The sequence below is a fragment of the Prinia subflava genome, chromosome 4, assembly GCF_021018805.1.
Source record: "Prinia subflava isolate CZ2003 ecotype Zambia chromosome 4, Cam_Psub_1.2, whole genome shotgun sequence".
Classification (NCBI taxonomy): Eukaryota; Metazoa; Chordata; class Aves; order Passeriformes; family Cisticolidae; genus Prinia; species Prinia subflava.
The window spans coordinates 1,050,160-1,077,795 of record NC_086250.1 but is presented as its reverse complement, the minus strand read 5'-3'; the positions used below and the strand labels follow the sequence as shown (position 1 = coordinate 1,077,795).

The 27,636-nt window shown below is 52.7% G+C and overlaps 1 protein-coding gene and 1 long non-coding RNA gene across 2 annotated transcripts in view; one reads left to right on the top strand and one right to left on the bottom strand.

Annotated features, from left to right (window-relative positions):
• CACNA2D4 (calcium voltage-gated channel auxiliary subunit alpha2delta 4) overlaps nucleotides 1-25,606 on the top strand; it is a 117,692-nt gene extending 92,086 nt beyond the window's left edge. The window contains exons 27-39 of the mRNA XM_063395088.1: nucleotides 475-536; nucleotides 1,629-1,643; nucleotides 4,041-4,085; nucleotides 4,999-5,061; nucleotides 10,206-10,276; nucleotides 11,113-11,188; nucleotides 12,947-12,999; nucleotides 13,948-14,003; nucleotides 15,320-15,340; nucleotides 20,117-20,234; nucleotides 22,287-22,400; nucleotides 22,649-22,730; nucleotides 23,127-25,606. Of these exons, the coding sequence (XP_063251158.1) occupies nucleotides 475-536; nucleotides 1,629-1,643; nucleotides 4,041-4,085; nucleotides 4,999-5,061; nucleotides 10,206-10,276; nucleotides 11,113-11,188; nucleotides 12,947-12,999; nucleotides 13,948-14,003; nucleotides 15,320-15,340; nucleotides 20,117-20,234; nucleotides 22,287-22,400; nucleotides 22,649-22,730; nucleotides 23,127-23,213 (863 nt within the window). The 3' untranslated portion in view covers nucleotides 23,214-25,606. The remainder of the gene's footprint in view (nucleotides 1-474; nucleotides 537-1,628; nucleotides 1,644-4,040; nucleotides 4,086-4,998; nucleotides 5,062-10,205; nucleotides 10,277-11,112; nucleotides 11,189-12,946; nucleotides 13,000-13,947; nucleotides 14,004-15,319; nucleotides 15,341-20,116; nucleotides 20,235-22,286; nucleotides 22,401-22,648; nucleotides 22,731-23,126) is intronic.
• Nucleotides 12,230-15,334, bottom strand: LOC134549506 (uncharacterized). The gene is made up of 3 exons (XR_010080121.1): nucleotides 13,867-15,334; nucleotides 13,202-13,771; nucleotides 12,230-12,428 (listed from the first exon to the last, which is right to left on the bottom strand). It is a non-coding gene; the product is annotated as an uncharacterized LOC134549506 (long non-coding RNA).
• Nucleotides 25,607-27,636: the final 2,030 nt, after the last annotated feature.

The window sequence follows — 27,636 nt, the reverse complement described above, 5'->3', positions numbered from 1 at the left end:
GGCTTAGGAAAAATCTAAATCTCCATGGTTCCCCCTTGAGACAGGTGGGTTTTCAAATTAATCCCTTCTTCACTGGCCTACTTTATTTCTGATTGATGCTGTGTGCTATAGCAGTTGAGGCTGGGGCAATCACAAACATCCATTCTGCCCAGGCAAATCTGAAAAAGGCAAAGGCAAAAGCTCGTGCCACCCTGGGAGGCTTTGGGGGGATTTTTTTGTTGTTGTTGTTGATCTGTTGTAGCTTCATAGCTGGTGTGAGGGAGATCTCAGTACCTTGGTACAGTCAGTGTCCCCTTTTCCTCTCCCTTGTTAAACCTCTGACTCTCACTTGGCAGTCTGACTCAGCGCTTACAATTCACACCTGGTTGCAATTGTGATTCCCATCCCATCACCTTGGGCAAATATTTACTCCTCTTTTCCCAGTTTGTCTTCAGTGTTCCTCCTTTGATCCTCCCCTCCTTTTCTTTCCTGCAGCGGTGGGAGTGCAAATAAAGCTGGATTTGCTGCAACGCAAGTTTTGGATGGCCATGCAACAGGTAGGAGCATCAGCAGTCATGCAGAGACACAATTTAATGCTCTTTGTCAGCAAGGTCGATGCTGTTACATCACATGCAATGGCATTTTAATGAGGGCTTTTGTGGAATTCATATTAAAAGATTTATGAAGTAGATTAGTTTGAAGTCACACATTTCTGTAATCCTTTGACGGCACTAATGCCGTGTGAGCCACGGGTCTGTTCTGCAGATGCCGTGGTGACAGTGTCAGCATCCTGGCCTGCCATTGCATGTGACACATTTAATTGTGGAAATATGCTTGTGCTCATTCAGCCTTTTGGAAGCCTCATGGAAATCTGCAATTTTGGGCACACAGAAAAAAATCTCCTGCCTTCTCCTATCATCTCAATAATGATAATAAAGTGCTACGAGCTTGCCAAAATAAAATTTACTTGCTCCAGGGATAAGCTTTGGGTATTGTCCTAATATTAGATACTCTTGTGGACTGAAAGAATTGGAATAATTAAAACAACTCCCCTGGTCTGGGGAGTAAGAACAATGAAACCCCTTTCCCCTGCCAGCCAGGGGCTTTCCCCCCAGGCTTTGCTTTCAGGGAGGTCCACTGGAGGGCTGAGCGTGCCAGGACTGAAGCAGCACACAGCAGAAGTGGCTCTCTGCTGTCAGGAGAGGGAACTGTCATCAGGCGGGGATGACAGCGAAGGTGGGAGGGCAGGAAGCTGCTCTGTGGAGGCAGGAGCATCCTCACAGGTGGGAGATCACATGAACCCAACCTGAGCTAAAAAGATTTCTGCAAAGCACATGAGCACATCCTGAAACAGCAACAGAGAGCTTCGCTTTAAAAACCCTGCTCGGGGCCACACCCAGGCAGTGCCCACACAGAGAAGCCCTCAGGGGTGTTAAGTGAAACTGGGAGGCCTCTCAGAGCAGGTGAAGGAGACCTGTGTGCCAAGGGGCTGCCAGCCATGGCCCTGGTAGGTGCTGGTGTGAAACAAGGCTCAGTGTGATTCCCAGGATGTGAGTGCTGCTGGACAGAGGAATGACTAACAGATTCTGTTTTCTCTCTCTCTCTCTCGTGTGCTATGCTGCTGTGGGTGTCCACGCTGTGCCTCCCAGCCCAATGACAGTGATGTAAGTAGACAAAAGCTGGGGACAGGGACGCATCCTGGCGTGCCTCACCACAGCTTGGCTTCCCGATTGTGTCAGTTGTGTGCCAGCACATTATAGGCACTGTCCCTTGTCTGTAGCCACTGGAGAGGGTCCAAACCTGTCACAGGCTGTGTTTGTCTTCACAGTAATTAAGTGTCTTTGGCAAAGCTCAAAGGGCTCTGGGTCACAGAGACCTGAGCAACAGCAGGAGGATGCTGAGGTAGGCTGGTCTCTGAGGAGGGAGCTGTGCCCACAAAGCAGCAGATGTGGTCTCAGAGCAGCCAGGGAGCTCAGGCTCAGCTCTGCCCCATCTCAGGGGCTCCCTGCAAGCTGCCAGTGCTCTCCAACCAGGGTCCTGTGGTGGTGCTGCTCTATGGCCAGCCCGGCACCAGGCACCAGGCACTTCTCCAGGTCTGGAAGGGCAGTGGCAGCGAGGCTCAGCCCTCACACTGCTGAGGAAGATGAGTGAGACACGAGCCCTTCTTGTGGAAACCCCTGTGGTTCACCTGGGTTTCTGTTCTGATATCTGAGCCCTGGGCTCTGTATTTGTTATCCCCCAAGGCCATGACTGTGGTTTGTTGTGACCGTGTTTCTCTGCTGACCAAAGGAAGGAACCTGCCAGGGTGAAGCCCCAGGCCACCTCTAGGAATACATCCAGGGAAATGAAACAACCACATGCTGCTCTGTGGTGAGGCAGGGGTGAAATGGTGCTTGCAACTGTGGATAAAGGAATTCTTTTAAACCATCATCCCTAGAGTCTCAAAAAGCCAGCTGGATTCAGAACATGTGATATTGCAAAGCTGTGGGATTTGAAACAAACTCAGGCATCTCCAAACCTCCTCTGAAGTTGAACAGAGGGACAGAAAACCAATTTTGTTCTGCAAAACTCAAGGGGAGAAACAAATTCTAACTGAAAGTTATGGTCTTGTTGTGGTCTGGAATGGCCAATTTACCTCTTGTTACTGAGAATCACCCAGAAAGGGGTTTGGATTTTATGTCTAAAGGTTTTGCAAAAATAGTGGGTAGCTGGATGAGAGCAGACAGGCTGTGTGCTATCCCAGTGTCCTTCCCTGACCCCAGAAAACCTCTGGCAGGAAGGGGACTCCATGCACAGAAAAGGCAACATCATGTCAGCTTTCTTCCCTCTACTACTGGAGAAAATAGAATTAAAAAATAACACAAAGAGACAGACACATGCAGCCACGGCAAACTCTGAACAATTATGAAATCAATAAGCACCTGAAGGGCTTTGTTACTCAGCACTTAACCCCTCGTGTCCCCACCCAGTTCAGTGTTGTGAAACACATGTCAAGCCCACTACGCAGAAATTCTAAATGAAAGAAATGGATGGTGCCTTGAGCTACATGTGCACCATTCACATCCTATTTTATCATTAGCTGTCTGGAGAATAAAGAAACCAACAGCAACAACAACAACAAAATCCCTGCCTGAGAAGAGCCCTGATCTAAAATACCATGCTATGTCCTTAGTCCAAATACTAACAGATGCTGAAATGCATGCTGGTTTCTCCCTGGTGCACAATAACCTTTGCTTTCACCCTTTCTGTATGAGTGCCTCCCCTGCCTGGAGTGCACAGGTCCTGCTGGGAGCATGTCAGGGAGGCAGGTGCAGATGTGAGCCCTCAGGAGAGGGGATGGTGCTCGTGGGAGAGGGGAGTTGGAGTGGCTGACCTGGGGGTGGTACCTGTGCCTTGTCCTGCTGGAAATGCCAGCTGAGGGCAGAGCTGTCTGGGATGCTGTTCTGGGAACCTTCATCCCAGCAGTCCCAAGGGGGGCAGCAAGATGGGCTCATGCGTGTGCTGGGCATGCACTCAGTGCAGGGGCTCTGGGTGCAGCTGCAGGTTGAGCTGTGCAGCCCCGGGCAAGAGGCTGTGAACTGGCACTGACCCCTGCACAGCAGAGGGCACCAGGGGACATGTGGCACAGCCAGGTGTCCGGCCACCTGGACACACAGCACGAGCAGATGTCCCATCAGGACAGCCCAGACGATCACATGTATGGACTGTGAGGGTATAAAAGCCTCAAAAATTCCTTTGTTCAGGGCCCCTCCTCAGAGGTGCCAGCTTGAGCTCTTTCTGTGTTGCTGCACCATGAATAAATTGCTTTAAGATTCTGGGTGTCTGAGACCCTGCTATGGGAAAGCTGGAGTTGAAGGAGTAAGGAAAACTTGTCTGGCTGAGTTTGTGTGGGGTGTGTGGGGAGTGAAGCAGAGACCCGTGGGGTCACTGGAGCTGCTGCTGCCTCAGCCCCAGCAGTGAAAGCCTCTGGTGGTGGGGAGTGACTGCCAGAGCAGCTCCTGCATGGTCAGCCTGGGAAATCTCCTTCCCACCGTGGTTAATTCTCTGCTCTCCCGTTGCAGTGCAGTGGCTTGGACGGTGCCTGCCCACTCAGCTGTCAGGATGATGTAAGTTTGGGTTCTCCTTGGGTTCTCCTCTGTGCCTGTGATGGGTGTGAGGGGCCACCTGCTCTGTGGAGATCTCTGTCTCCCAAAAAGGGAGACAACATTGCCTGTCGTCTCCTCACAAGAGATTGCACAGTGGGGGCAGGACCTCCTACTCATGAGACAAACCCACAGTTTAGGTCTCCCCCAGCTGGGCCAGGGCAGAGAGATTGAGATTCCAGCCAGTGAAAGTCCATCTCCTTTCAAGCTGTCTCCCTGGCATCCCACATCTTCCAAAAAAAGTGGCTGTCAGCATGACATGCATGCTGGACACTTCTCTTTGTGTTCCTGCCACTGCTTCAGCCTTGGTACCAGGAATATGTGGGACAGGAGCTCCTCTGCCCTGGAAAGGGAGATCACCAGAGATTTTTTGTTGTATGGTATGTCCATGTAGGATTTTCTCTGCTTCCTGGTTTTTCCCTGCAAGACCTAAAGGTTTACATCTAAACTCTGCCTCCATTTCCTGCTTTGCAAAATAAAAATGAGATCAGCACTGATACTCAGTGGTGGGGAGAGGGTTATTTCATGAGTGATTATAAAAAACTCTGGAATCTGAAGATGGAAAGCATTAGATACCATATTACTAAAGAGAAGAGCACTCCAAATATCCTGTCTCCTCCTGAAGGATGCCTTGCCTTAAGTGTGGCTCACAGCCTGCTAGACCTGCACAGAGCCCTGGCTAGTGACAGCCTCTGTCACAGCTCATGAACTCAATACCTCAAAATGGAGACAGAGAGGGAAAAGAATTGTGTCAAACTGTGGGGCTTGGCATGGAAATGCTGAGGCTGTTGCCATCATCACAAACCCACACTGCTCCATCCTGAATACAGACAGGGGAAAAGCCATCTTTAATCTTGCTTCTCTTCCATCTCTGCAGATCCTGAACTGCTTCCTCATTGACAACAACGGCTTCATACTTGTTTCTAAAGTACCTGAAGAGGTAAGAGAGCATAAGGGAAGGAGGAGAGTGGGGTTTGCTTGTTCCTGAATAACCCACCCGAGCTGGTTAGAACAAATGCAGTTGAATTGTGTAATAAGGGTGGCTGTGGTGTAATTAAATTCAACTGTGCAGTGAGGGGGAAGGCTCCCAGCAGAGTGACAGCACATCCTAGGTGAGGAAGGAGTTTGCAGTGATAAGGAAGGAACTAGTCAAAATATCTTTTGATTAGAAGAAAGGAAATTAGATTCCGTTCCCTTGGCACAGATGCTATTGAAAGATGATCTGAGACGGTCCCAGGGGAAAGGGAAAGGGAAAGGGAAAGGGAAAGGGAAAGGGAAAGGGAAAGGGAAAGGGAAAGGGAAAGGGAAAGGGAAAGGGAAAGGGAGGGAGCAGCACTTTTGAGTGCTTCTGAAGTCAAAGCAGGTGTTCTTCAGGAAAGGAAACTGAGGGGATGTTAAGAGCAAAATGCTAAAGGCAAAAAAAAAGACAAAATAATTTAAGCAAATTTGAAACAGGAGCACACCTAAAGAATTGGAGAATTTCCTGGACTTGCAGAGGAGAAAGGAGCAAAGGAAAAGGCTCAGAATAGAAATAAAAATAAGGTGTGTGGTTCCACAGCCATTTCTAGGGAGCTGAAGGGGGGTGTAAGTTTAATGTGACATCCTGTGCAGCTGGGTAAAGTCAACACCACCAGTCACTGCATGGTTGAGCTACACTTTTCTATTCTCTGATAAATTCACCACAGAGGTACTTCTTTTCAAAATAATTAAACCCCACCGTTCTGGATGTCAGAAAGTGATATGTGGGAACAGTCTCATAAACTGGAAAGCAATAAGTCAATAGTAAGAGTGGGCTTAGAGAAGAAATGGGAAACGAAGGGGTTTTGTTACTGACAGAATTGTGGAGTTTCATTAAAATTGCCATTGTACTGGAGTTAACAAATGCAGTTCGGGTATTTCCAAAAGGCAGTAGATCCAGTCCCAGAAATTACTTTCTTCAAAATGTGACAAACAGGTTGAAATGGAAATTAAGGTAGCAGAACTCCTGGTGGATGTGATTGGCACAAGCAGTACAGCTTCCAGAAGGAAGAAAACTTATCAGCTATAGTTCTTTGAAAGTGTGGCAAAATCAGGAGATAAGGGAGACTAGATAACCTATTGAATTTCAGTTCTCTTCAGCCTTGAAGAGTCCCTGACAAGAAGCTGGTGAAACAGGGAAGCAGCAAGTAGTGACCTTGATCTCAAAGTAGCTGGGACAGATGAGAAAGAAGAATTTTTAGGTGGTTATTTAGATGGAAAACATCAGCTGTATGAGTCCCATGGTTTCCCACCTGGGCTTGGGTTGGTTAGAATATTTGGAATGGGCTGAGCCTGTGTGTTCTGCAGGCACTGCACAGTGAGAACAGAAAGGCTGAGATGAGACTCCTGAGAGTCACAGAGCAAAACAAATCAGCAACACAGAGGCACCAGGGAGGATACAGACAGATACTAAGAAGAGCTTATTGCAAGGGATAACCAACCTCTTTTCTGTAGGAAAGTGAAAAGTGCCCTACCCAGCACCCAGTAGACGTGGCCCTTCAATGATGTGGTGTGCCAAAAAACAGAAAAGCAAACAGAACTTGAAAAATAAAGGAGGGAACTGTAAAGGTCCCATTGGCTCCCTACCCTGGGAGGCCAGGTCCCACTGACTGATTGGGGTGGGTTGGTGGTCTTAGGAATTGCTGTTTTCTCCTCTGAGCCACGTGGCATTTTCAAAGATGCTTTACTGAGTCCTGTGACCTGTGTCCATCAATGGACCCAACTACACCCTCTAGCTACCATGTCACCTGTGTGTCCTCAGCACTGCCCTCCTGGCTTCTGCCTCTGCACTTCTTCCTGCATCTTGTGAAAAACGACTTTTCCCAAAGCTCATCTCTGAAAGATCTGACTAGCAGAAACATGGCATTGTAGTGGATTTGGGTAAATTATAAACATTACCCACATGCCTCCAAGATCGGGCATTCTGGCAAGAACCAGAGCTGTCCTCCTCCAGCTTTTACCTTCCCTGACCTCAGAGAGTTCAGCACTGCTTTTTTTTTCTGATTTCTTTAGCCTGTTCCAGTTACTGTTTTTACTTCCTGGTGGCACCATGAGTCTCCACACCATTAAGCCCTACAGGGAATTCAAGATTTCAGCACTAAATCAATATCCTGGCTGTACCACCTGGATATTGCTGTATGGGATCACTTGCTGCCATGCGGCCTTCCCTGCCCCACCCTGTAGTCTTTCCTCAAGGCATCCTTTAACATAATGCCCAAAGAAAACCTGTACCTGGATTTCTGGGGGTATTTTGGCTTTTCTGCCTGCCAGAGCTGCCTGCACCTCCTTCCCTGAGTGCCCACCCTGGAAATCAGAGCAGCTTCCCACAGGAACAGGGTGAGGACAGCGTGGCTCAGGCTCTGCTCTCCTCTGCCCTTGGGATGGGGGATCAGGGTGGGGGATTGGCTCCAATAACCTCTGTATGAAGGCAACAGGAGGCTTACTGGCAGCTGGACACCACCATGGAAAAGGGACTCGGGATTTTAATGAGTGACAAGTTGGAAGCTCCCTGCAGGATTACTTGGGGAAGAACGGGTAATCTCTTAATTCGAGCTAATCTCCCCCTCCAGGCTCATTCCAGGGGGAGCAAAGAGTTAAAACACAGAGCCAGGAGAAGGGAGTGAGTGAGGAGCAGGTGCTCTTGGAGGAAGGGAAAATGCGTGGCAGGGTCAGGCTGTGCTGCCGGGAGGCTGCTCTGCATTTTCTGCTGTGTTTGCAGCCGTGGCCCCACAGCCACCCCTGAGGTTTTGGCTGCCTCTCACTGCCAGTCATGGCACAGCTGTGGATCACAGGTCTTGAGCTCCCTCGGCTGCTGCATGCAGATGTTCCCTCACTCACTAAACCTCTTTTTCCAGGATTGCTGCCTTCTGCCTGAAGCGTTTTGCAGAGGATGTCTGCAAGCCCTGCCCAGGCGGGACTCCAGGGGCAGGCTGCAGGGAGGCAGCCAAAGGCCAAGATGCCACCAGAGCTCAGGGCTTGTGGAGAGGCAAGGGCTGGCTCTGCTTGAGCCACACAACAAGGAGGCTGCCTGCCTGCCCAAATCCTGGGCGGTTTGGCAGATCCTGTTTGTCTTCTGAGTGTACAAAAAGTGTAAACTGCTCAATCAGCCAGCAAAGCATGGATGCATGTGAGCAGTGATGTAGCCTTTGAGTCATGCATGCTGTGGGTTGCATGTCTTCCTGTGCACAGCCTGCACACGTGCCCGTGCACTCAGCTGCAGGGGTGACACAGCGTGTGTCACACGGGAGGTCAGAGCCACGCTTTGTGCTGTCAGCCCCAGAAAGGGCAAGGCCTGTGGAATCCTGCCCAGAGATGGGAGTGAGGAGAAACACAGCAGAGGGATGCCCAGGAGAGCAGCAGTCACTGGAGGAGGCAGGATGTAATGAGAGCTGCTGTACAAAATGTCGCTCTAGTACAGAACCACTCTGGTTCCTGCCAAGTGATGCTTTTTTACTGCCTGTGCAGGGTACCTAAAACAGCAGCAAGCTTTGAATGTCTGGTTTGGGGTTGGAGGCCACTTTGCTGGTGCCTTTCTGAGCACACTCCCTAGGCTGTACTTGCACTAATGGCTCCTCATTCTTATACCTATACAATGTCCTACATGGAGAAATTCGGCCAGACAACAGCATCTCTTGACAGGGTGGGCCTCATTTACAGCCTTGCTGTGGCCCCCTCTCCTTGCCCCTGCCTGCAGCTTGCACTGAGCTAAATCTCACTGCTGGGTCTGCAGACTGGTACGAAATGGAAGCAGCTGGCCTCTTCACCACCGTAATCAGATTGAAAGAGCGAGGGAGGTGAAAAAAGTTAGTGCTTGCTCAGGCACATTTGACTGTCTGAGACGATTACAGCCTAAATGCTCGAAGGGGAGTTGATGTTATGTATCAATTTATACAGTGAAATGACTTCTAAAGCCTTTTGGGAAGAGGCTCACAACATGTAACACCACTGTTAGATGATTACCATGTGATCTTAGGTCAATCTGCCTAAGGGTTCAGGCTTTTTTTTGTGAAAATGTCCCACTCAAATAAATGAAGTCATTTGTCATCTGCTAAAACATGCCAAATGATTGCTAGCCCATCAGTGGAAAAGCAAAACATCCCAGACTGTGTGAATGCTTCCATAAACACATGGGAGCTATTTACTCTGTGAGGACCCATGAGCCAGGAAAACAGACAGAGGACAGCTCATATCTGCACTTTTATTATTTACAAACATTTCATTTACTTGCCTGTGAACAAAGCGGTGGACTTGACAGGTTTGAAGCATTTTTGCAATAGATTTGTCATGGTTTAGTAACCAGGAAGGCCAGAACTGTTTGTTTGAGGAAATCTTTAAAGCAGCAGTTACCAGATTTGAGACTGGGTCCATATTTGAGGTTATTAATTCCAAGGCATACATGGGAGCAGAGGGCCACAATCTCCACCTTTAGTTCAGGCATGCAAGCACGACTGGGGCGTTGTTGTCCCCCCAAATGCAACTTAGTTCTAGCTATGCCAGTGCACAGTTTGTAAGCTGCAGGGATGGGTGTGTTGTGTTGTTTGGGTTATGCCTGCTCAGAACTCACAGCAGTGAGTTGTAAAGTTGCATTTGCTACCTAAATAAATCTGTTATGTCATGTGTGGTGGGCCAGCTCACCCAGGGCAGCAGGGGAGCAGAGGCTTCCAAAATCACTGTGGCCATGGGTAGCAGAGAGGCTCAAATGGAAGAGTCAGGCACTCAGGTCCAGAGAACATGGATTTCCAATAACCCACAGGAGAGTCCAGGCTTCCAGTGATTCAGCATGCCTGGGTCTCTGCAGCTTGAGAGTCTGCCTTTTTCTGACACAAGCTGCAGGGACTTACATGGGCTAAATCATTTCCAAGTGTGGTAGGAACGGTGCAGGATGCCCAGCTGGTGATGGGGGAAGTCCTCCCTCAAGCTTTCCAGCCAGCCAAAGGACAAAGCATTGCCTCCTTACAAAAACCCTCATTGGGTACAGCAGGCCTCCAGACAAACTGGATCAGCTGGAGCCATCTAGCATTTGGAAAATTTACAGTTTATTCCGTTTTTCCCTTTCTGTGCTTGCAGACTGGAAAATTTTTTGGTGCAGTGGATGGCTCAGTGATGACCCAGCTGCTAAACATGGGCATGTTCAGGCGGTAAGTGGGGGATCTCCACCCTGTACTTCTTGTTCTTCACTGGTGTGTGGGTCAGAGCGTGTTGGTCCCTCTGAGAAGCACTTGAGCAGGGAAAATGCACATGCTGATGATACACGTGGCTCTCTTATTCAGACACAAGAGCTCCTTTAGCTACCTGCCCCCTCTGCTGACTCGCTCAGCCATCCTCAGCACACACACTGTTTCTCCTCAGCTCTTGCTCTTCCACCTGCTGCAAAACACAGAGAGACAAACTTCCAGTCTCTGTGTGGCCAGAGAGCTGCCCCTCTGTCTTTTCCAGGGCAAGATGTTATGGGAAACACTTCTTGGTATTTTGAGTACAGAAGTGCTTCAGCTCCTCCTGCCACTTGGAAACCTTTTGGGCAGTGGTTGTCTGAGGGCCCCACAGATGCAGCACTGCAGCTGGCTGACCACATTTCTCTCTCTCTTAAAAATACCTCTGCTCATCTCACTGCACTCCCTCAGCTGATGTCAAAAGAGAGTTCAGAGTTTCAGTGGCTTGAAAACAGGAACTAGGGGGTCCTGAGGTAGCTGCAATTATAATTCCTCTGCTTCACAGCCTGCTTTACTCACTGCCTGAAATTAAGGACATATTTCCTCCTGTACTGACCCAGTTACATTAATCCAGAGCCTGTATTTCTTGCTGTGCAAGACCCAGCCCTGGCCGAACAGCAAAGGCACGTGTAAGCAGGTCACTGCCTTAGTGAATCCAGGAAACAGCTCCTACAGACCTTTGCTGAGAAAAAGCTGACGTGTGTGTCCCGAGGGGGGCTGCAGGGCTTGCTTCTGACTGCTTGCATGTTGTGTTTTGCTTGCAGGGTGACCATGTATGATTACCAGGCCATGTGCAAGGTGCCCTACCACCACCACAGCGGCGCCCGGCCCCTGCTCAGTGTACGTATCCCACCCTGCAGCCCTCCCTGCGCTGGCTTTCCTCCGGCAGGGCACCCCAACACTCCCCAAAAGGCTTCTCCAAAAGGAGATCTTTGCTTTCAGCTGCTGGCAGTCTCCAAGCTCACCTCAGGCAGATTCCTGAGGCAGTGGGGCCTTGGTTTCCAGTGTGGCTCTCTATTGCCATAAAGGATCTCAGTGAAAATTGGAAGGACCAGGGAAAGGACAGGAGCCGAGCTATGGCAGGTTCTCCTGAAACCAAGGAATCAGCCAGCACCTGAACAAACAGGAATGCTTTTACAGGGCAGGCTTGTACTCAGCTCAGGAAGGAGAGTTCAGTGTCAGGGAACAGAGATCTGGGGAAAACTGGCAGTCACTGGGGAAGGGTGAGTGAGCTTGGAGCAGGAGAGGGAGTGAGAATGCTGCTAGCCCAGGGAACAAAACAACAGACTGAAGGGTTTTACCAAATGCAACCTCTCCTTAGGCTGACACCAACTCGTACTCTAATCTCACTCCACTTTCCTAACCTTGCCTCAAACAGAACAAAGTAACTACTCAACACTTAGGCCACTTCAAACTGCTTGACACAACCCTAAACAGGGATGTGCTCATTATTGTTATGATCCTTTGATACTGGAAGGAGTGCAGGAGGTGACATTCTAATTTTTTTCTAGTAAAAGAATTTTTAAGAAAATATTGCCTTTTAACAACATTCTTAACACTTTTAACAATGTCTGGTTTGCAATGGCTATACTTAAGCTGGCTAGATAACATCTGGTGAATGTATGATGCAGTGAAAATATTTGCTTGATTATATCCTCCAATTCTGATCACTGAAAGAAATGTCACTAACTATGAGCTGCCAAAAATGAGGTGAATTGGGAAGAGAATAAGAAGGTGAACATTCAGCCTCCATCTCTCATCTTCCCCTCTTAGCAAAACCCTTGAATAGGAAAAAATCAAGAAAAGTCAGTTTTTCATATACAGACATAAAAATCAGTCAAATTCCCAACCATCTCTAGATTTTACTATTTGCTGATTTATTTTGGCTGAAGAGAAGTCATCAGTAATGGAGCATTATCCTGCGTCCCGTGACTACTGCATCTGTTTCGGGTTTGAGGACATGGGCATGATTATGAGAGGGAGAGACGATAATTAGACGTGGTTACCATGAAGAAAAGAAGCAGCAGTATCCTCTGCAGATGAATTGTCCCTGGGATAATGCTGGATTTCCAATTTGTAGCTGAAAAGCAAGAAGATGATAGAAGTCATGCCATCTTGAGGAAAAGCTGGATGAAAGCACAGTTAAGCATAATCAATCAATGGCAGATAATACTAAATCCTGGGCAGTGCTGTCACTTGTCCCAGAAACACCACTTGCTCTCAGAACACAAAAGCATCCTAAACTGGTGGTGTCCCATTTAGCTGTGTTTGTCTCCTGCTCTGAGCTCTGAAGGTCATCCACACTGGAGAGAAATCATCCAGCAATTACATCTTCAAAGTCCTTCACACATTCCTGATAAACTCCCTGACCCTGATGGGGAGGGGGTGAGGAGGTATTATTAGCAGCAGGGCAGCTCTGCTGGCTTTTGATATATTTTGAACATTTTCTAGTGATGCCCAGACCTTGAATTTCCAGCCTGTCTTCAAGAGCTCTGATCAGTGGAGGGACTTGGTCTAAAATGTGGGGTGCTGCATAACCATTATAAACTCTCTGGCCGGGTCCTTACGGTATTTCTCATTTCTTCTTTTGTTCCCCAGCCAATTTATGCCTTTGTAGCTGCAGTGAAGTGGCTGATAAGTGATTTCCTCATGTGAGTACCGAAAGCTGGGGTCGTTTGGGAGGCTCAGAGCAGGAGGGGCGAGAGCTGGCAGAGCTGCAGGCGCAGCCCCCGCGCAGGGCAGTGCTGTCAGCCTGCTGCTGACATTCAGCTCTGCTCCGTGCTCCCGGGAGACTGAAAGCTATTACTATTGCCATTTTGGGAGGCACAGGCCCGCAGCGGGTCTGGGATTTACCTGAAATCACTCAGTACAAAGTGCCTGAGTCAGAAATAGGCCTTGGGTCTCCTGGGCTCTGTGCAGATCCTTGGTGCCGAGTCCTCTCGCCCGTCTCCTGCCCGTGAGGAGCGAATGCACATCTTCCTCTCACGGGGGGAGAAGGATGAAGGCAGCTCAGGTCTGAGTGCCAGCAAGGGGGAGAGAGGGGAGGCTCTCCTCTGGGCATGGGTTCACCTCTGACTCCTGGGGTGAATCAGAGTTCAAGCTGAATTTGGGATGGAGGTGGCACTGCTCAGCTTGCTGGGTGTGCAAAAGGGGAGAGGTGGTAAAGGTCCCGCTCTGAGGGCTTGAGCCTCTGGGTACAGAATAATTCCACATAGTTACCTCCCAGCAGCCAGAGTGTGGGGAACTGATGGCCACCATGCCTGCTCCTCAGGTGAGTCCCACAGTGCCTGGATCCCCTCCCAGCCTCAGGGCTGCCACACTTGTTCCTTCCTGCACTGGTGAGCCTCTTGCACAGGATTACACTTCAGGGAAAAGCCCCTGCAGATCCTCCACAGTACAGATCCCACCATACAGAGCTACGTTCTAGCACGTGGAGAGGGGGAAAAAAATTAAAAATTTTAAAAATCAGACTTGCACTGCCAGAAATTTGTTGTAAACATTTTAGAACTGATACTCACTGGGCAACAGGGCCATCTCCCTGACACCTGCATCCTTCCAGGCTGCTGAAAAAGCATCCTCTGTTCTTGCTCTTTTGACAGCTTCCTTTTGGAGTTTAACATGAGTAGCTTCTGGCACTCAGACAACTTGGCAGATGGTGAGTACACGAGAGTCCAGCCACCCCAGAGCACGTGAGTGTTGCAGCCACTGGTGACAGAAGAGACTGCACAAGGAAGCCTGGCCTTGTGAGAGGGGCTGCCCTCTGCCCCACAGCCCTTCCTGCACGGACACTGGAATGCAGCTTCCAGCTCCCACCACCTCCCCCCCTTCCAGCCCCATTCCAGGCTGGTCAGGGGGAGGTGTGTGCTGCCTGGAGCACACTGCTTGCTTCCCTCGGGGTAATTTGCTGAGGAGGGGGAGACACTTCTTCCTGAGGACCCCCACCCTATGTGCAGAGGGGTGAGAGAGGCCATCAGCTGCAAAGAGCTTCTCTTGGAAAGCCTCCCTTCCAGTCTGCTCCAGGACAGGACAGGACAGAGCAGGGATGGAACAGCAGTCTCTCCAGAGCCTAGCAGAGGTTCCAGACAGAAACCTTAGAGTTCAATACACACGGAAGGTCTTTACTTTCCCACTGGAGCTTCTCTGGAAGAGAGAAGAGGATGGCACATGGTACTGCACAGCAGCTGAGTTCAGCAGAGGGCCGTGTCTGGCTTGAAATCCACTGACCTGTCCTGCAGCTGAACTGCTGCCTGCTGAAAACACCCCAGGGATCCCTGCAGTCCCATCCCTGCCCCTGCAAGCAGGGGGGGTGTTAATGGCCCTGAGGAGACTCAGAGGGGAAGGGGAGGTGTGCTCTGCACAGCCAAGTAGGGGCTGTGATTACTCTTGCTAATTATTGATCACTAGTGGTGCCTTTAATAGTACTAGTGGTATCTTCCATGCCAGCTGTGGGGCTGGCTCTTCCGCACTGAACTCTCCTGGCATAGTGGGGAAACAGTCGTTTTTGAAAGTGAAATTCCCCTCTAGAGAAGGAGGTCTGTGGGTGCTGCTCAGGTCCCCCTCTCCACCTCCAAAGAAGTGGCAGCTGTCCCCTGAGCAGCCCTGCCAGCTGTGTGACACACAGCAGGATAACAGGAGTGGCCCCATGCAGGAACTGGTGAGGAAGAGCAGATGAGCAGGCACAGTACTCGTGGCACTTCAGGAGAGACTGCTCCTTCAGGGAGGATGATCATCCTGCTGTGGGTGCTCTGTGGCTGCAGTCTGATTTAGTCTGTGCTTGAGGAGAGCAAAAAGGGAGGGGGGGATGTCACTGCTGTCCTGCTCATCACCATTTCCTTTTGTGCCTCCTTCATCTCTTACCCCATCACCTCCATGACTGCTGTGTGCAAATTCATGTCTCCACGCCACTGCCATCCTGTGAAACTGCCACATCTCCATCGTCACTGTGTGTCTGTGTGTCATGGGCCTCTCCAGCCAAGGCTGTCTTCCATCACTGTAAGTAGAACCACCTAATAGTTTAAAAAAAAATGAGAATTAACTAGAAATTCCTAGGCTAGGAAAGACTTTTTTCCACCCTTTGTACAGTGGGGGACTTGCAGAAAGGCGTGACAGGGCCAAGGCAGAGCCTGGCTCTGTTTCCCTGGTCTGCAAAGAGATGCTTTTGCTCGTTTAGCTGGCTGAGCTGGTGATTGAAGGTCTGTCACTGAGAAGTTGATAAAAGAAGGGACACGGGAGCCTCGTGAGGAGCTGCAGTCACAGACAGCATCATCACTCATTGCTCTGGCCTGGCAGGGCTTGGGGCCCGTGTTCCATGGCGTGTCCTTCACTGTGGCTCCCAGCTGGCCCGTTCTTTTCAGCTGTTATTCCCAAAGACCAACCCTTGCCTTCTTGCAGGAGAAACTACACAGCTCTTGGAGACTTCAGTTATTAACAAGTAACTTAAGTCTTCTTTTCCACACACCATGGCTTAGCTCCTTCTGATAAATCCCAGCCCAGCTCTGGGATAATGCAGGAGGACTTTCAAGCGGTTCAATTGATAAGTATATGCTGTAGCTCGTAAATCCGCTCCTGCAGGCGAGTTAGAAATTCCTCCAAGACAGAGTCCAGACTGTGGCTGTGTTTGTATCTCCCTGCTTCCATATCTAGCTTGTGTGTGCCAATTTGCTCTCTGCCCAGCAAGACGTATGTGTGAGACAGAGATGGAGAAATTGAGACAGTTGGAATGTGTCTTACTGGATGGAGAAGAGGAAGAGCAAGAGAGGGTGTCTGCAGATGAAAAAAACGAGTGTCCATGTGTGTGGGGGAGTAGCAGGGTGGAAGAATACTATTGGGGCTGGAAGAAATGGATTGCACATGTTGTTAGGAAGGGGCTGTAGATTTTTGCCAGAGACGTTAACATTTTCTTGACTGCACGCCAAGGCTGGTGTATGCGAAAAATATGAAGCGAAGGAGACATTTTGTGAGAGAGAAATTGAGCACACACATTTTTTCCGGGCTGTGTGCAGAGGAATTAACCATCAGGGATCTAATGCTCTCCCTTGCCTCACTGTGTACCTCTGGTTTTGCAGCACTGAGCCTATTCCTGCTCCCCAAGTTCTCTTTGTTTTTTGGGAAGGTGAGATGTGCTGTTGACTATGGCAAGATGTATTCAGACTGCACTCATCATACAAATCTGCTTTTCAGAGGTGGTGAGAAGACATGTTTGCCGCCACAGATTTTTCTCTGCTCTCAGCATCTCAGTTTCTCTCTGTGTTTGTAAGGGCTTCTGCTTTTATGGACATCAGCACAGGTTTGAAAGCTTTTAATTAAGCCAAAAATATTTCCAGCCAAGGCATGCAGCCTAGAAATGACTATTTCTAGAATTCTGTAGATCATAAAAGTTTCTCTTTTTTTACTGCATGGTAATGTACACAGAAGATATTTTACAAGCCAATTGGTTAAATTCTATGTTTTATATTGGTAACTAGGTGGCAGATTTTGTCACGTGTCCCAGAGTAAATCCTCTGACTCGAGTGCATGATTTATGCTGGTGGGAAAGAGTTCACAATCTGGGCTCTACAGTTCAGAACGAGGCACAGCAACTGCCTTTGCTGCTCAGAAGGATTGGTTGCCAAATGTCTGACAAAGTCTTTCTGCAAGTGCAGATGGTAGCAACGACAGCCTGGAATTAACTCGCTCTTTGCTATAAAGTTTGCAATTTGTTATCAGCTCCTCTGGCTGTTTACTAATCCCTGACCAGCAGACTCTCAGGGCGCTGATAACATTTTGATGTCCAGCATGTGCATGCAGAGGCTCAGCCTGAGCCTTTTGCTGATGAAGTACATGCTACTGGGCTTCTCTGAACCTCTCAGTGCTGCTGCAGCTGCATTGCTTCCCAGCAAATTCAGTGGCAGTAGGCTTAAGCATAATCTCTGTCATAGCTCTTGCCTTTGTGCAGGAGCTAGATTTTGAAGCAGCTTCTTTTCATTCAGCTTGTGCCAAAAAGAAAAAAAAAACAAAAAACCTTAAGGTCTGTGCAGGCCACTTCTGCCAGTTTAGAAATACACCTTGGTGCTGGCCAGGTTTATCCTGGGTGTGGTTCATGCAGTGTCTTTAAGTGATGTTTCCCTTGTGGGGGCTGGTTCTCCAAGCCCACCATGACAGCACTCACCCAACACTGGCTGAGAGGCCTCAGATCAACCTCCATTCTGCCTTTTCCAAGCTGCTGGTCTCATTCACCCCTTCCTGCACCCTGTCCTTCGTACCACTGTACTTTATGTTGCTTGAACTCCATCTGCTTTGATGATGTTATAACAGGGAGTTAGTAAAGGACATGATATTGCAACAGGAGCTAGCAAGGGATGTCATCCTTCACCAGGGACAGGGGGAAAATGAGGTATGTCAGGGCTCTTTGCCACTCATGACATGAGCCATATGTTAAATTCTTGCAAGCAGTTTGCCCCAACTTTACGAGGTCACCTTTGTGGTGATGGCAGGGATTCCTCTGAGCAAGAAGTGCACAGTGCTTTGCCAGCAGCTGTGCTGCAGTGGCAGTGCTGTAAATCCAGGGGCAGCTCAACAGCACTCCGATGGTTTGTGGCTGAGGGACCGATGTGTGGTCTTGCCACGAGCATGTCCCTGAGAAGGGCTGTCCCTGCTGCAGGCTGTGATAGCCTGGCCACCTGTTTCAGGGTTTGGAGCTGCTTTCCCAGCTCCCAGTACAGTGAACTGAGGCTGAAAGAAATGCTGCTCTGTTTCTCACACTCGTTTAGTCTTAGTTTGGGGACTTTCCTGGCCAGAATACACTCAGCAGCCCTGCAGCTGCTCAGAGCCAGAAAGTGTTTGCAGCTTCTCTCCTTTCAGCATAAACGGGGATATTCTGCATGCCCCATCAGAGGTGTCTGACATTGACCTCAGGGTCGTTTTCTGCTCATCCCAGATCTCCTCAGGACGGTCAGTCCCTGCGAGGGTCCCAGCCAGAGGCATTGTCCATCGGCAGAAATGGGAGAGGCTTTTCCCTGCCTCTGCTTTGCAGAGTGGGCTTTGCACAGAGGGGCAGCAAATGGTGGCAGACACAAGCAGACAGCTCCTGCTGGTGGCAGAGGTGCTGCCGGCCCCTGCAATGACAAGTTCGGCTGATTAATTCAGTGTGAATCCAGGGTGAATACAGAACGAGGCATTGTGCTGCAGTCAGGCTCTGTGTGCCTTTGAATCTGTAAAAGGAACCTCACCGTGTCACCAAAAGGTGGGTCCCAAAGTCCGGGGGGATTTAAGCAGGGGGCTGCCTCCTTGCAAGACTTCTGAACAAAGGCACAAAGTAAATTACCAGGGATTCTGCACTGCAGGGAGGGGTTTGAGTGCCCATCACATTCACCTGGGCAAGGCATTAGAGGCAAGATTGGGCTGCAGCCCCTGGCTCTTAATGGATGTCTTATGTTGCTGGATTGCCATGGTGGAGAGAAAAATCAGAGAAAATCATACCATCTTTCTCTCTGTCGTGTAATCCACATTGTTTAGACGGCAGGCTCTGCGGGGAGGTGCCTGCTGCTTTCTGCCTGCTCTGGCAGCGCCTGGGAGAGGAGCCCATTGCTCTCAGCACTGAGGGGTTTGCAGTGAGGCAGATCCAACCACGGGTGCCCTCTTGATGCCTGCTCACCGTACATTTGCTGATTAGAAACCCAGGTTGCTGCATTTTTCTACAACCCCTCAGCGCTTCTGCGGCGAGGGTGAGCTGGCACCCTCCGGGTGAGGAGGGCCCTGTTCCTGCCGGCCCAGGGGCACTGCCCGTGTGTGGGGCTGCAGAGTGAGCCCTCCGTGCTCGGGCCAAGCTGATGTGGAAACCATCCCTCGTACTCGCTGCTCTGCCCCAGCAACCGAGCCTCCCATTTCCAGCAGCAGCGTCCCCTGTGTCCCGCACGGGCAGGAGCTGCCTTTGCTGCTCCAACTGCAGGAAATAATTGCACAAGGGCCCAAGGCAGTCGTTTCAGGCAAGACAGATTTTGCTGAACTCCTAGAAAGAATGCTCCTGCTTCTTGACGGAGGCTTAGTGAAGTGGCTCAGCTCCCCCTCATCCCCAAATTAGTCTGGGAGCCCCACAGAGTGTGTCTGGTGAGTGATGGAGCAGCTGCTCCCTCCAGGAGCCAGGGCTGTTCATTAGCTGGCTCTCTGCTGCTCCTCCAGAGCTGTCGTCTGTCTCCCTGCGGTCTCAGGCCAGGTCTGTTTGCTGCTGGTGGTTTCTCCTTAGCGTGACCCGTACGGAGCCCCTCCGGTTTCCTGCTGTGGGCTCACGGAGGTGTCGGTGGGCTCAGGAGGGGTGAGCGCTGCCCAGAGCCCCGCCGCAAACACCCCCGCAGGGGCAGAGCCTCGCACGGCCACGGAGAGCATCCAGGCACGGGTTTCACTGCTGAAAACCGGCGTGGACCAGGGCTGCCTTCGGCAGGAGGGACTTCATGGCACGGCTGGTCCGGGAGGGCCCCGAGCTCCCCTGAACACGGGGCACCCGTGCCCGAATGTCCCCGCCTGCCTGGCCGGGGCTCCCTGCGTGCCCACCGCGGCCTGGGCACGGCAGGGCCATGCGGGAGGCGATGTCGGAGCTCCTCTCACCATGGCTGGTTTCCTCTCACCATGGCTGGTTTTCCCACACCACCTAGTGGGAGCAGGGATCACTGCCCGGCTGCTTGCCGCAGCATCTCCTGCTTTTCCCCCGCTGGGCACCTGCTCGGGAGCCCCGCGGGGCTCTGGAACGCTCCGTGGCCGTGCCCTGCCCTCACCCCGTCCCTGTCTCGCCCCCAGCGCACAGGCACAAGAAGCACGACACGCTGCAGCCCTGCGACACCGAGTACCCCGTGTTCGTGTACGAGCCGGCCATCAGGGAGACCAACGGGCTCATCGACTGCGGGGACTGCCAGAAGTAAGAGCGGAGCCTGCCCCAGCTCGGGGCCACGGGGAAAGGGACCAGGGGGCTGGTTCTTAACAGAAAAAAACAAAACCAAAACAAAACCAACCAACCAAACAAACAAAAAAAACCACCAAAAACAAACAAACAAACAAAAAAACCAAAAAAAACCCCCATCTGTTAATAGGCAGAGGTGGCCGGAGAACAAAGAGAACAGCATTTAAATATATATATATATATATTTCCATTCCAGAGATTTCAGAAAGGAACTTTTTCTGTTCTTTCATGTCTCTGGAAAAAGTTCTCTTCTTAGAACATTTCCCTTTTTGCAATGCTTTTGGCTTTCCTTTCTTTTTTTTATTTTCCCCCTTTTCTGTATTTCTACAGAAACAACAACAAAAAAGGGATGGGGGGAAAATAAGTGTTAGACTGAAATAACTGAAAACAAGGGCCCGCTTTTTTGGGGTTTTTTGTTTCCCATTTTCATTGTGAGTGAGTGGAAAGTCAAAAGTAACAGGAAAGTCATTATGAAAAGAGGCTGTTTTCAGTGGTTGCACGGTGCCATCAGCAATCACGTGTGGAAAGGTGACTAAAAGGTGAATTTCCACTGACACAGGTTTTCCTAACACGAGGAGGCCAAACAGATCTGACTGGAATTGCTCCTAAAAAAAAAACCCCAAAGCAATCCTACCTAGTCCTCAGTATTGGATCAACTGCAGGAAAGACTTAAAGGTTAGAAAAACAGCCTCCACTAGTCAGCATGGCTCTAGGAAAACCAGAGCCTTGCCAAACATTGTTTCCAAAGAGATTGCAGATTTGATGACAATGAGGTATTGTATGAAGCTGTGGGCAGAGCCAGAGGAGCTCAGTGACCTCTCTGGGTCACAGATCTCTGCCACAAGCAAAGCCTGGCACTGCCCCTTCCCTGCTGGAGGCAGCACCTCACCACTGCTGGAGCTGCAGCTCTGTGTCCTGCCTGGCTCCTGTGCAGTTACAGCCTCTGGCTCCCACGTGCACCTCCTGCATCTTTTATCCAGATATTTGGATAACTATCTAAGGCTCTGTGGAGCATTAGCCAGGGCCTGGCCTGCAGACGTTCCTGATACATTCCACAAGCTCCTGGTGGGGCAGGGGCAGCTGGGTGCTCCATCCTGGGCATAAACTTTGGCTTGTGGATTGATGGATGCACGGGGCATCTCTGTCCTGCTGACTGAATCTGTGCATGGCTGGAGGGCTGCTCGTCAAAGCTCCCAAGGCAGTCATTAGTCAGGGAGCACTAATGAAATGGTCAGCTGCTCTCTGTGGCATTTGACACCTTTAAAAGGGGACACAGAAATCCCCGGAGGCTGGAAGGCAGCAAGGCCAGGTGGTGAATAACCAGGGGCTCTGGGCGCTCCTCCAGCACAGACAGCTTGGCCAGTGCAGTGGGCACATGGCCACAAGCCTGTATTTCTCTTCCAGAAGCCCTGCCACCAGCGTAGGCACAATGGGCCTGCTGTCCCCAGCCCTCCCTGTGCCCAGTGGCTCCAGGACATGCTGCCTCCCTGCCAAACACCAGTTGCTCCGTCCCATCACACCAGTGCAGCCCACAATGCTACTGGGTTCCTCTAGTTCTCTCTCCAGGAATGTGAAATTTAGCACGACTGCTCCTGCCAGCACCACAAAATACAGACCCGTTTGCACTGTACAAGCACATAAATACACATTAAATAAGCTGTGACATACCTCTGGGAGAAGCCAGGCTTTGCTCAGGTGTCACCTGCTGTGAGGTGCTGCCCCATCGAGGGAGGGCTTGTGTTGGCTTTGGCTGGTTGGCCGGGTTCTTGGATTGATTGTGACTTTTGTGCCTGGCATGGAGTTGTAGATTTGAGCCCAAAAGGAGGCCAAAAAGGAGTGCCAATGGCACTTCTCCCTGTGTGGCCTCACTGGTCTCTCCTGCTTTCTGCTGGCACCCCGTTTCCAATGAGCTCTGTTTTCTTTCCATTTCTCTGCTGTGGTTCAGGCAATGCCAGGGCTGCTGCTCTGGGTGGGGAGTTGTGCTTTTTCTCACCTGCTCTTCCCTTGCAGGATGTTTGTGGCACAGCAGATCATCAGCAGTAACCTCCTGCTCCTCGTCACGGACACGCTCTGCGACTGCAGTGTCTTCCCACCCGTCCCAATGGATGCAAAAGAGGTCAAATATATCCTTCCATGCTGGGCAGGGCTGCAGGGCTGCACAGACCCCCCAGCTCCGCGTTTGCCAGGGCGGAAAATGCGCTTCTGCTGTCACTGCCACGGGGGTGGGGGGCACGGCCTGGCTCAGAGGTGTCTCCAGCCCCCGCAGGGTGCCTGCCCGGGTGCAGTTCCACCCAGCCGAGCCTGGCAGGGCCCGTGGGTGCGGGCGCGTTCCCTGTTGCTCCCGCGCTGCCGCTCCTTGACAGCCCCGCACACAACGCGTCGGTGAAGTGCGAGCGGATGCGCTCCCAGAAGCTGCGCCGGCGGCCGGACTCGTGCCACGCCTTCCACCCCGAGGTACCGGGACCGGGCCGGGAGGGGCGGCATGGCCTGGGGGCACCGGGGCACCCCTGTGTCCTCTGGCGCCTCGGGGGGTGTCTCTGTGCCCATCCTGCCAGCTGCAGCCGGACACGGGGGATCCCTGTGGGGTTCCGGGGATTTCACACCGGGACCGCCTGGGAAGGGCCTGAGCTCGGAAAGCACAGGCTCGGGAGCAGGCACACACCCACACACAGACCCTACTGGGAGCCGAGGGCCAGCAGCCTCCTAGGGCTGCTGTGGCCAGCAGGAATCAAACCGCTCCCTTCCTTGGCCCATGGTGGGACCTTTTGGCCACGGGCATTGCTCCCCCTTGCCAAGGCGACAGGCGGGCTCGGCAGCAGGCGGGCTGACCCCTCGTCTCCCGTGTCGCAGGAGAATGCCCAGGACTGCGGTGGCGCCGCTGGCATCCCCGCGTGTCGGACACTGCTGCTGCTGCCGCTGGTGCTGCTGCTGCGGTGACGCTGCCAGCGCCGCGCCCTGGGCGGCAGGGACCCGGCGGGACGGGGAGAGCCCGGGCACGACGGGGACCCCTTCTGGGACACCCTCTGCGCCTTCCCGGCTGTCCTTCACCACGAGGCCCAGCACGGTGCCGGCGCTGGGAGCTGCTGCGGCCAAAGGAGACGCGAGGAGCAGCAGGGGCAGGCCCTGGCACGGCAGCTGCTGAGCGGCTGCGAGCATCGGCACGGACGGCACTGCACAGAGCCTGCCTCCCACCCACCACCGGCTCCAGAGCCGCCTCCGGAGAGCAAAGGGCAGGGGACACCACTCCCTCCCTCTGGGGAGCCACCGGGATTGGGAACTCCCGGCCTGGAAGCAGCACCGCAAGTCCTGCTCTTGGGGGTGGTCCTGAGGCAGGGGTGGGACACGGCACCAAAGTTGACCTGCAGCAGGCTCAGCTGCAGCGGGGCAGGGGGAGGCAGCACAGCTGGGCTGCAGAGCTGCAGCCACGCCAGCACTGCCAAGGAGACCTCTCCTAACAGGAGCAGCACCCAGGTTCTGCATGTGGACTTACCTCTGGGAAGGGCTTTGTGTGACCCACCAGAACAGACTTAACCTGCTCTCTTTGCAGAGGCTGCTGAGGAGCAGGCACTTTTCCCTCAGAGCAGCACTTCCCTGCTCATTGCAGCTGCCCTTGGCTGTTCCCTGCCCTGAGCCTGGCATTCCCAGCTGCTGGGCACGGGCCATTTCTCACAGAGCTTTACGGACAACTGGTGGGGATCACCCATTTTTCTTTCTTCTTTTCTTTTTTTTGTATGACTCCATACCATCCATGGTTCCATACCATCTCATTAAAAACAAAAACATGGCATACTCTACATAGGCACCACAGCTTCAGCATGTCTAGTGGTCATCACAGCCCAGGAACCCCTGGGGACAGGGTGTGGGTGGAGGGACTGCCAGCACGGCTGTGGTGGCCGCAGGGCAGAACCTTTTCCTGGTCACGTTGGGAGCCTCCTGCTGTGGCTGTCACACCAAGATGTCACCTCTTCAGGACAAGCAGCCCTGCCCACACGTGCCTGCCATGGGCAGCTGCTGGCTCCTCTCCAGGGCCACCACATCACCCAGTGCCACAGCCACCCTGCCGGGCCGGACTCTGCAGCAGCAAAGACAGCAGCCAGGTGGGAAAGGGCCTCATCTCACACCAGGCACAGCAGGCACCCACAAACGCACTCCAGGCGTGCTAGGGATGCTGTCCTTCTTGCCACCCATGTCACCTGACACTAAGGGGACAGGATCAGTCCCAGCCAGGTCCTGGCAGGGCCTTCCAGGACCTCAGAGCTCCCGCTGTGCAGTTTTGCCTGGCTGGAGGCAGTGTCACAGCAAAGAGGAGAGGAACCACTGCAGCACTGAAGTCAGACTGGAGTGGAGAAGGTTCCAGGCTCCAGAGGCAGTGACCTTATCAGAGGCAGCAGCAGCCAAGGAGGACAAGGCAGGACGGAGGGAGAAGGGGCGGCTGTCAAGGCCGAGGAGCCAGGAGCTGTCACAGATGGAGGAGCCGCTGCTCAGGGCACCCCCGGGCTGGCACAGCTCCCCAGCCCCACGTGCCTGCCCGTGGTGCCTGCCCTCCCGGGGCACCACTCTCAAGGGTGACCTCCCTGTCAGAAAGGATTAGCAGCCCCATGCCCACTCAGCTCCCACAGGACAGAAATGCACATTGCTCTGCTGTGAGCCGTGCTGGGCTGCAGGTGCACTAATCCACCATAAACACGGTCCAGCAGAGATGCCTGCTCTGACAGAGTGAAGACAGGAGTTATACCTGGCTTAGCTGGCTCAGTGAGTTTGTCCACAGGTGCTAACTGGAGAGAATGGGACAGGGGTGAGCACTGGATTATTTCTTAAACTGAGAAATATGAGCAAAGGTTTGCCTGATTCAAAACCTGAGCACACACCAGGAACAGCTTCCTGGGTTGTCTTTTTTTTCTTTGCAGTAAAGCAAACCTCCCCAATTCAGGGCTCCAACACGGGGTTAAGCAAATTCCATTTCATGCTCTGACAGAGATAGTGACTCACGGCCCTTCAGCAAGAGAAAAATCCCCAGGAAGAGCAGCTGCCTTAGCTTCCAACTTCTTCAGCCATGTGCTGGGCACAGCAGATAAAATAGGTCAGCAAAAGCAAACAGGAGCTGAGGCTGAGGATCCAGGCAGCAGCAGAGCAGCTGTGAGAGGAGCCATGCCTCACCTCCAGCTGAGCAGCATCCTGCTGCCAGCCTGACCCCAGAAACCCCAGCTGTGCCTCCTGCCAGACCCGTGAGCACACAGAGCACAGGCAGCAGCGTTTGTTCTGTCCGGGGAAGGTGCAGTGGGAGAAAATTCCCGATGGTGTCTGCAGGCAGGGCTGTCCATCCGAGCCACCTCTCACTGCTGCACACATCAGGGGCTTCATGAGCCCGAAATCTACAGATTTCCTGGCGGGCAGAGAGCTGGGAAAGGGCCTGAATTCTCTCCGTGGCACTCCTTACAGGCTGCAGAAACACCCAGTGCAGGCTGAGGGAGGGCTGGCTGTGCCCCAGGCGCTGTGGTGGGCAGGGACACACACCTGGCACAGCGTCACAGCCGTGCCCTCCCCTGGCTCAGAGCTGGCTGCTGGCTGCACCTGCACGTGTGGCCACACAGGCATGACCTCATTCCACAAAAGAGTTGGGAAATCAGCCCTGGATTTAGGGAGCTGTTTGCAGTTGGAGTCAGGCACAGAACAAGGCTGCCCTGAGCTGGCTTAGACAACAAGAGACTGGCACACGCCAGGCTGGGCACAGCAGTGGCCACAGCCAGGAGCCACACCAGGAGCCCCAGGTGTGTTGGGAGGTGTGTGGGGGCTGTGGCCCATCTCAGCCACAGCAAAGGACCAGCCCCACAGTCCTGCTTGGTTTCACGCACACCTCAGGCTCCTCAGAGCGTTTTCCAGGATGCTTTTTCTGCTGACAAAGCCCAGTGGCACTGTCAGCACAGAAAGCCTGGGCTCTCACAGGCCTCTGCCTGCAGGGGAAGGGGGCTGAGGGCAGCCTAATGCAGCACAGACTTTGGTGCTAAGCAAATTCTCCAAAGCAAGCAGAGAGGAAGCACCAAACACCCAAGTGCCAAATGCTGCCTCACCAGCTGGGCCTTCACTGAGGGGGAATTGCTGCTCCTGTCCCCCCTGGGCGCTGGGGAGCTCCCCCAGCCCTCAGCACAGGCTGTGCTCCCACGCCACCTCTGCCTGCCCCTGACAGGAGCCTTCCCACCTCCTGTCACTGGGCCGGTGACACCTGTGTCACAGCCCCAGCACGCTGGGATGGCCCCACTGGGACGTCACCAAGCACGTTCTGCTGTAAACACCCACAGGGAATCTCACCAGCCCTCCCTGCTTTGCTTGCTGCTGCCGCCTCAGATTTTGGGAGGCCTGGCAGCGCGCCCTTCCCCAGGCAGGCCCCTGCTGGCAGCACAGCAGCGCTGGGCACTCGGCCCTGTCTTAGACCTGTTTGGCTGTCCAGGGCCAGGCAGCTGCCGCTGTCCTTCCCACGGGGAGCAGAGCCCCTGTCACACAGGGATGTGCACGGCTGCTGCCCCGGCTGTCCCCAGGAAAGGCTGTGGGACAGAGGCAGCAGCTGCCAGCCTCACTGGCAGCCAAGGGTTGGCCTCCCATGGGCAGCAGGACAAGGACAGGGCAGCCCCACACTGGTGGCACCGGGCAGAGCCCCCGCTGCTCCTGCCCGTCTGGCTCTGCCAGCAGTGGCTTTCTCTCGCCCCTGGCAGCAGGGGCTGGAGCTGCTGGCACCTCCTCCTGCCGGCCCTGGGGACAGAGTGTCGCTGTCCAGGCTGGCAGGAGGCTCCCTGGCAGAGGCAGCGATGCCAGCCTGGCTGCCCTGCAGGCAGCAGGGTGGGGACTGGGCCCGAGCCAGGGCAGAGCCCGGGCTGGCAGTGCCAGGAGCCGGCAGGGCACGGTGGCAGCGGCTGCTCCCTCCCAGCAGGGCTGGCTTCCCGTGCCGCAGCAGATGCCACCCCACAGCCCCACAGCCTGGCCACAGCCACAGAGGAAACTTCGGCCTGGGGGAGCTCAGCTCCAGCCAGCGCCAAGGCACCCCCAAAACAGGCACAGGTCGGGCAGGGTCAGAGGTGAGAGCAAAGGCAGCACTGGAACTGGCAGGGGTGGCATTTGCCTCTCTAAGGGAAACACACCACTGCTCTGGGAACCCAGCCAGGCCAGTGATTTTCCCATCTCATTTACAACTAGACCAGTTCAGTTTTTAAGCTGTAAAGAGACTCTGTGCTCAGTGGTGCCACTACAGTACTGAACGAGATCATGGGGAGCAAGCAACTCCCAGCTCAGGAACACCAATGCTTCTGCAGTTTAAACATGAATTTTACTGGAGAAATGCAAAGGTGGAACTTCTGGAAATGCCAGAGTA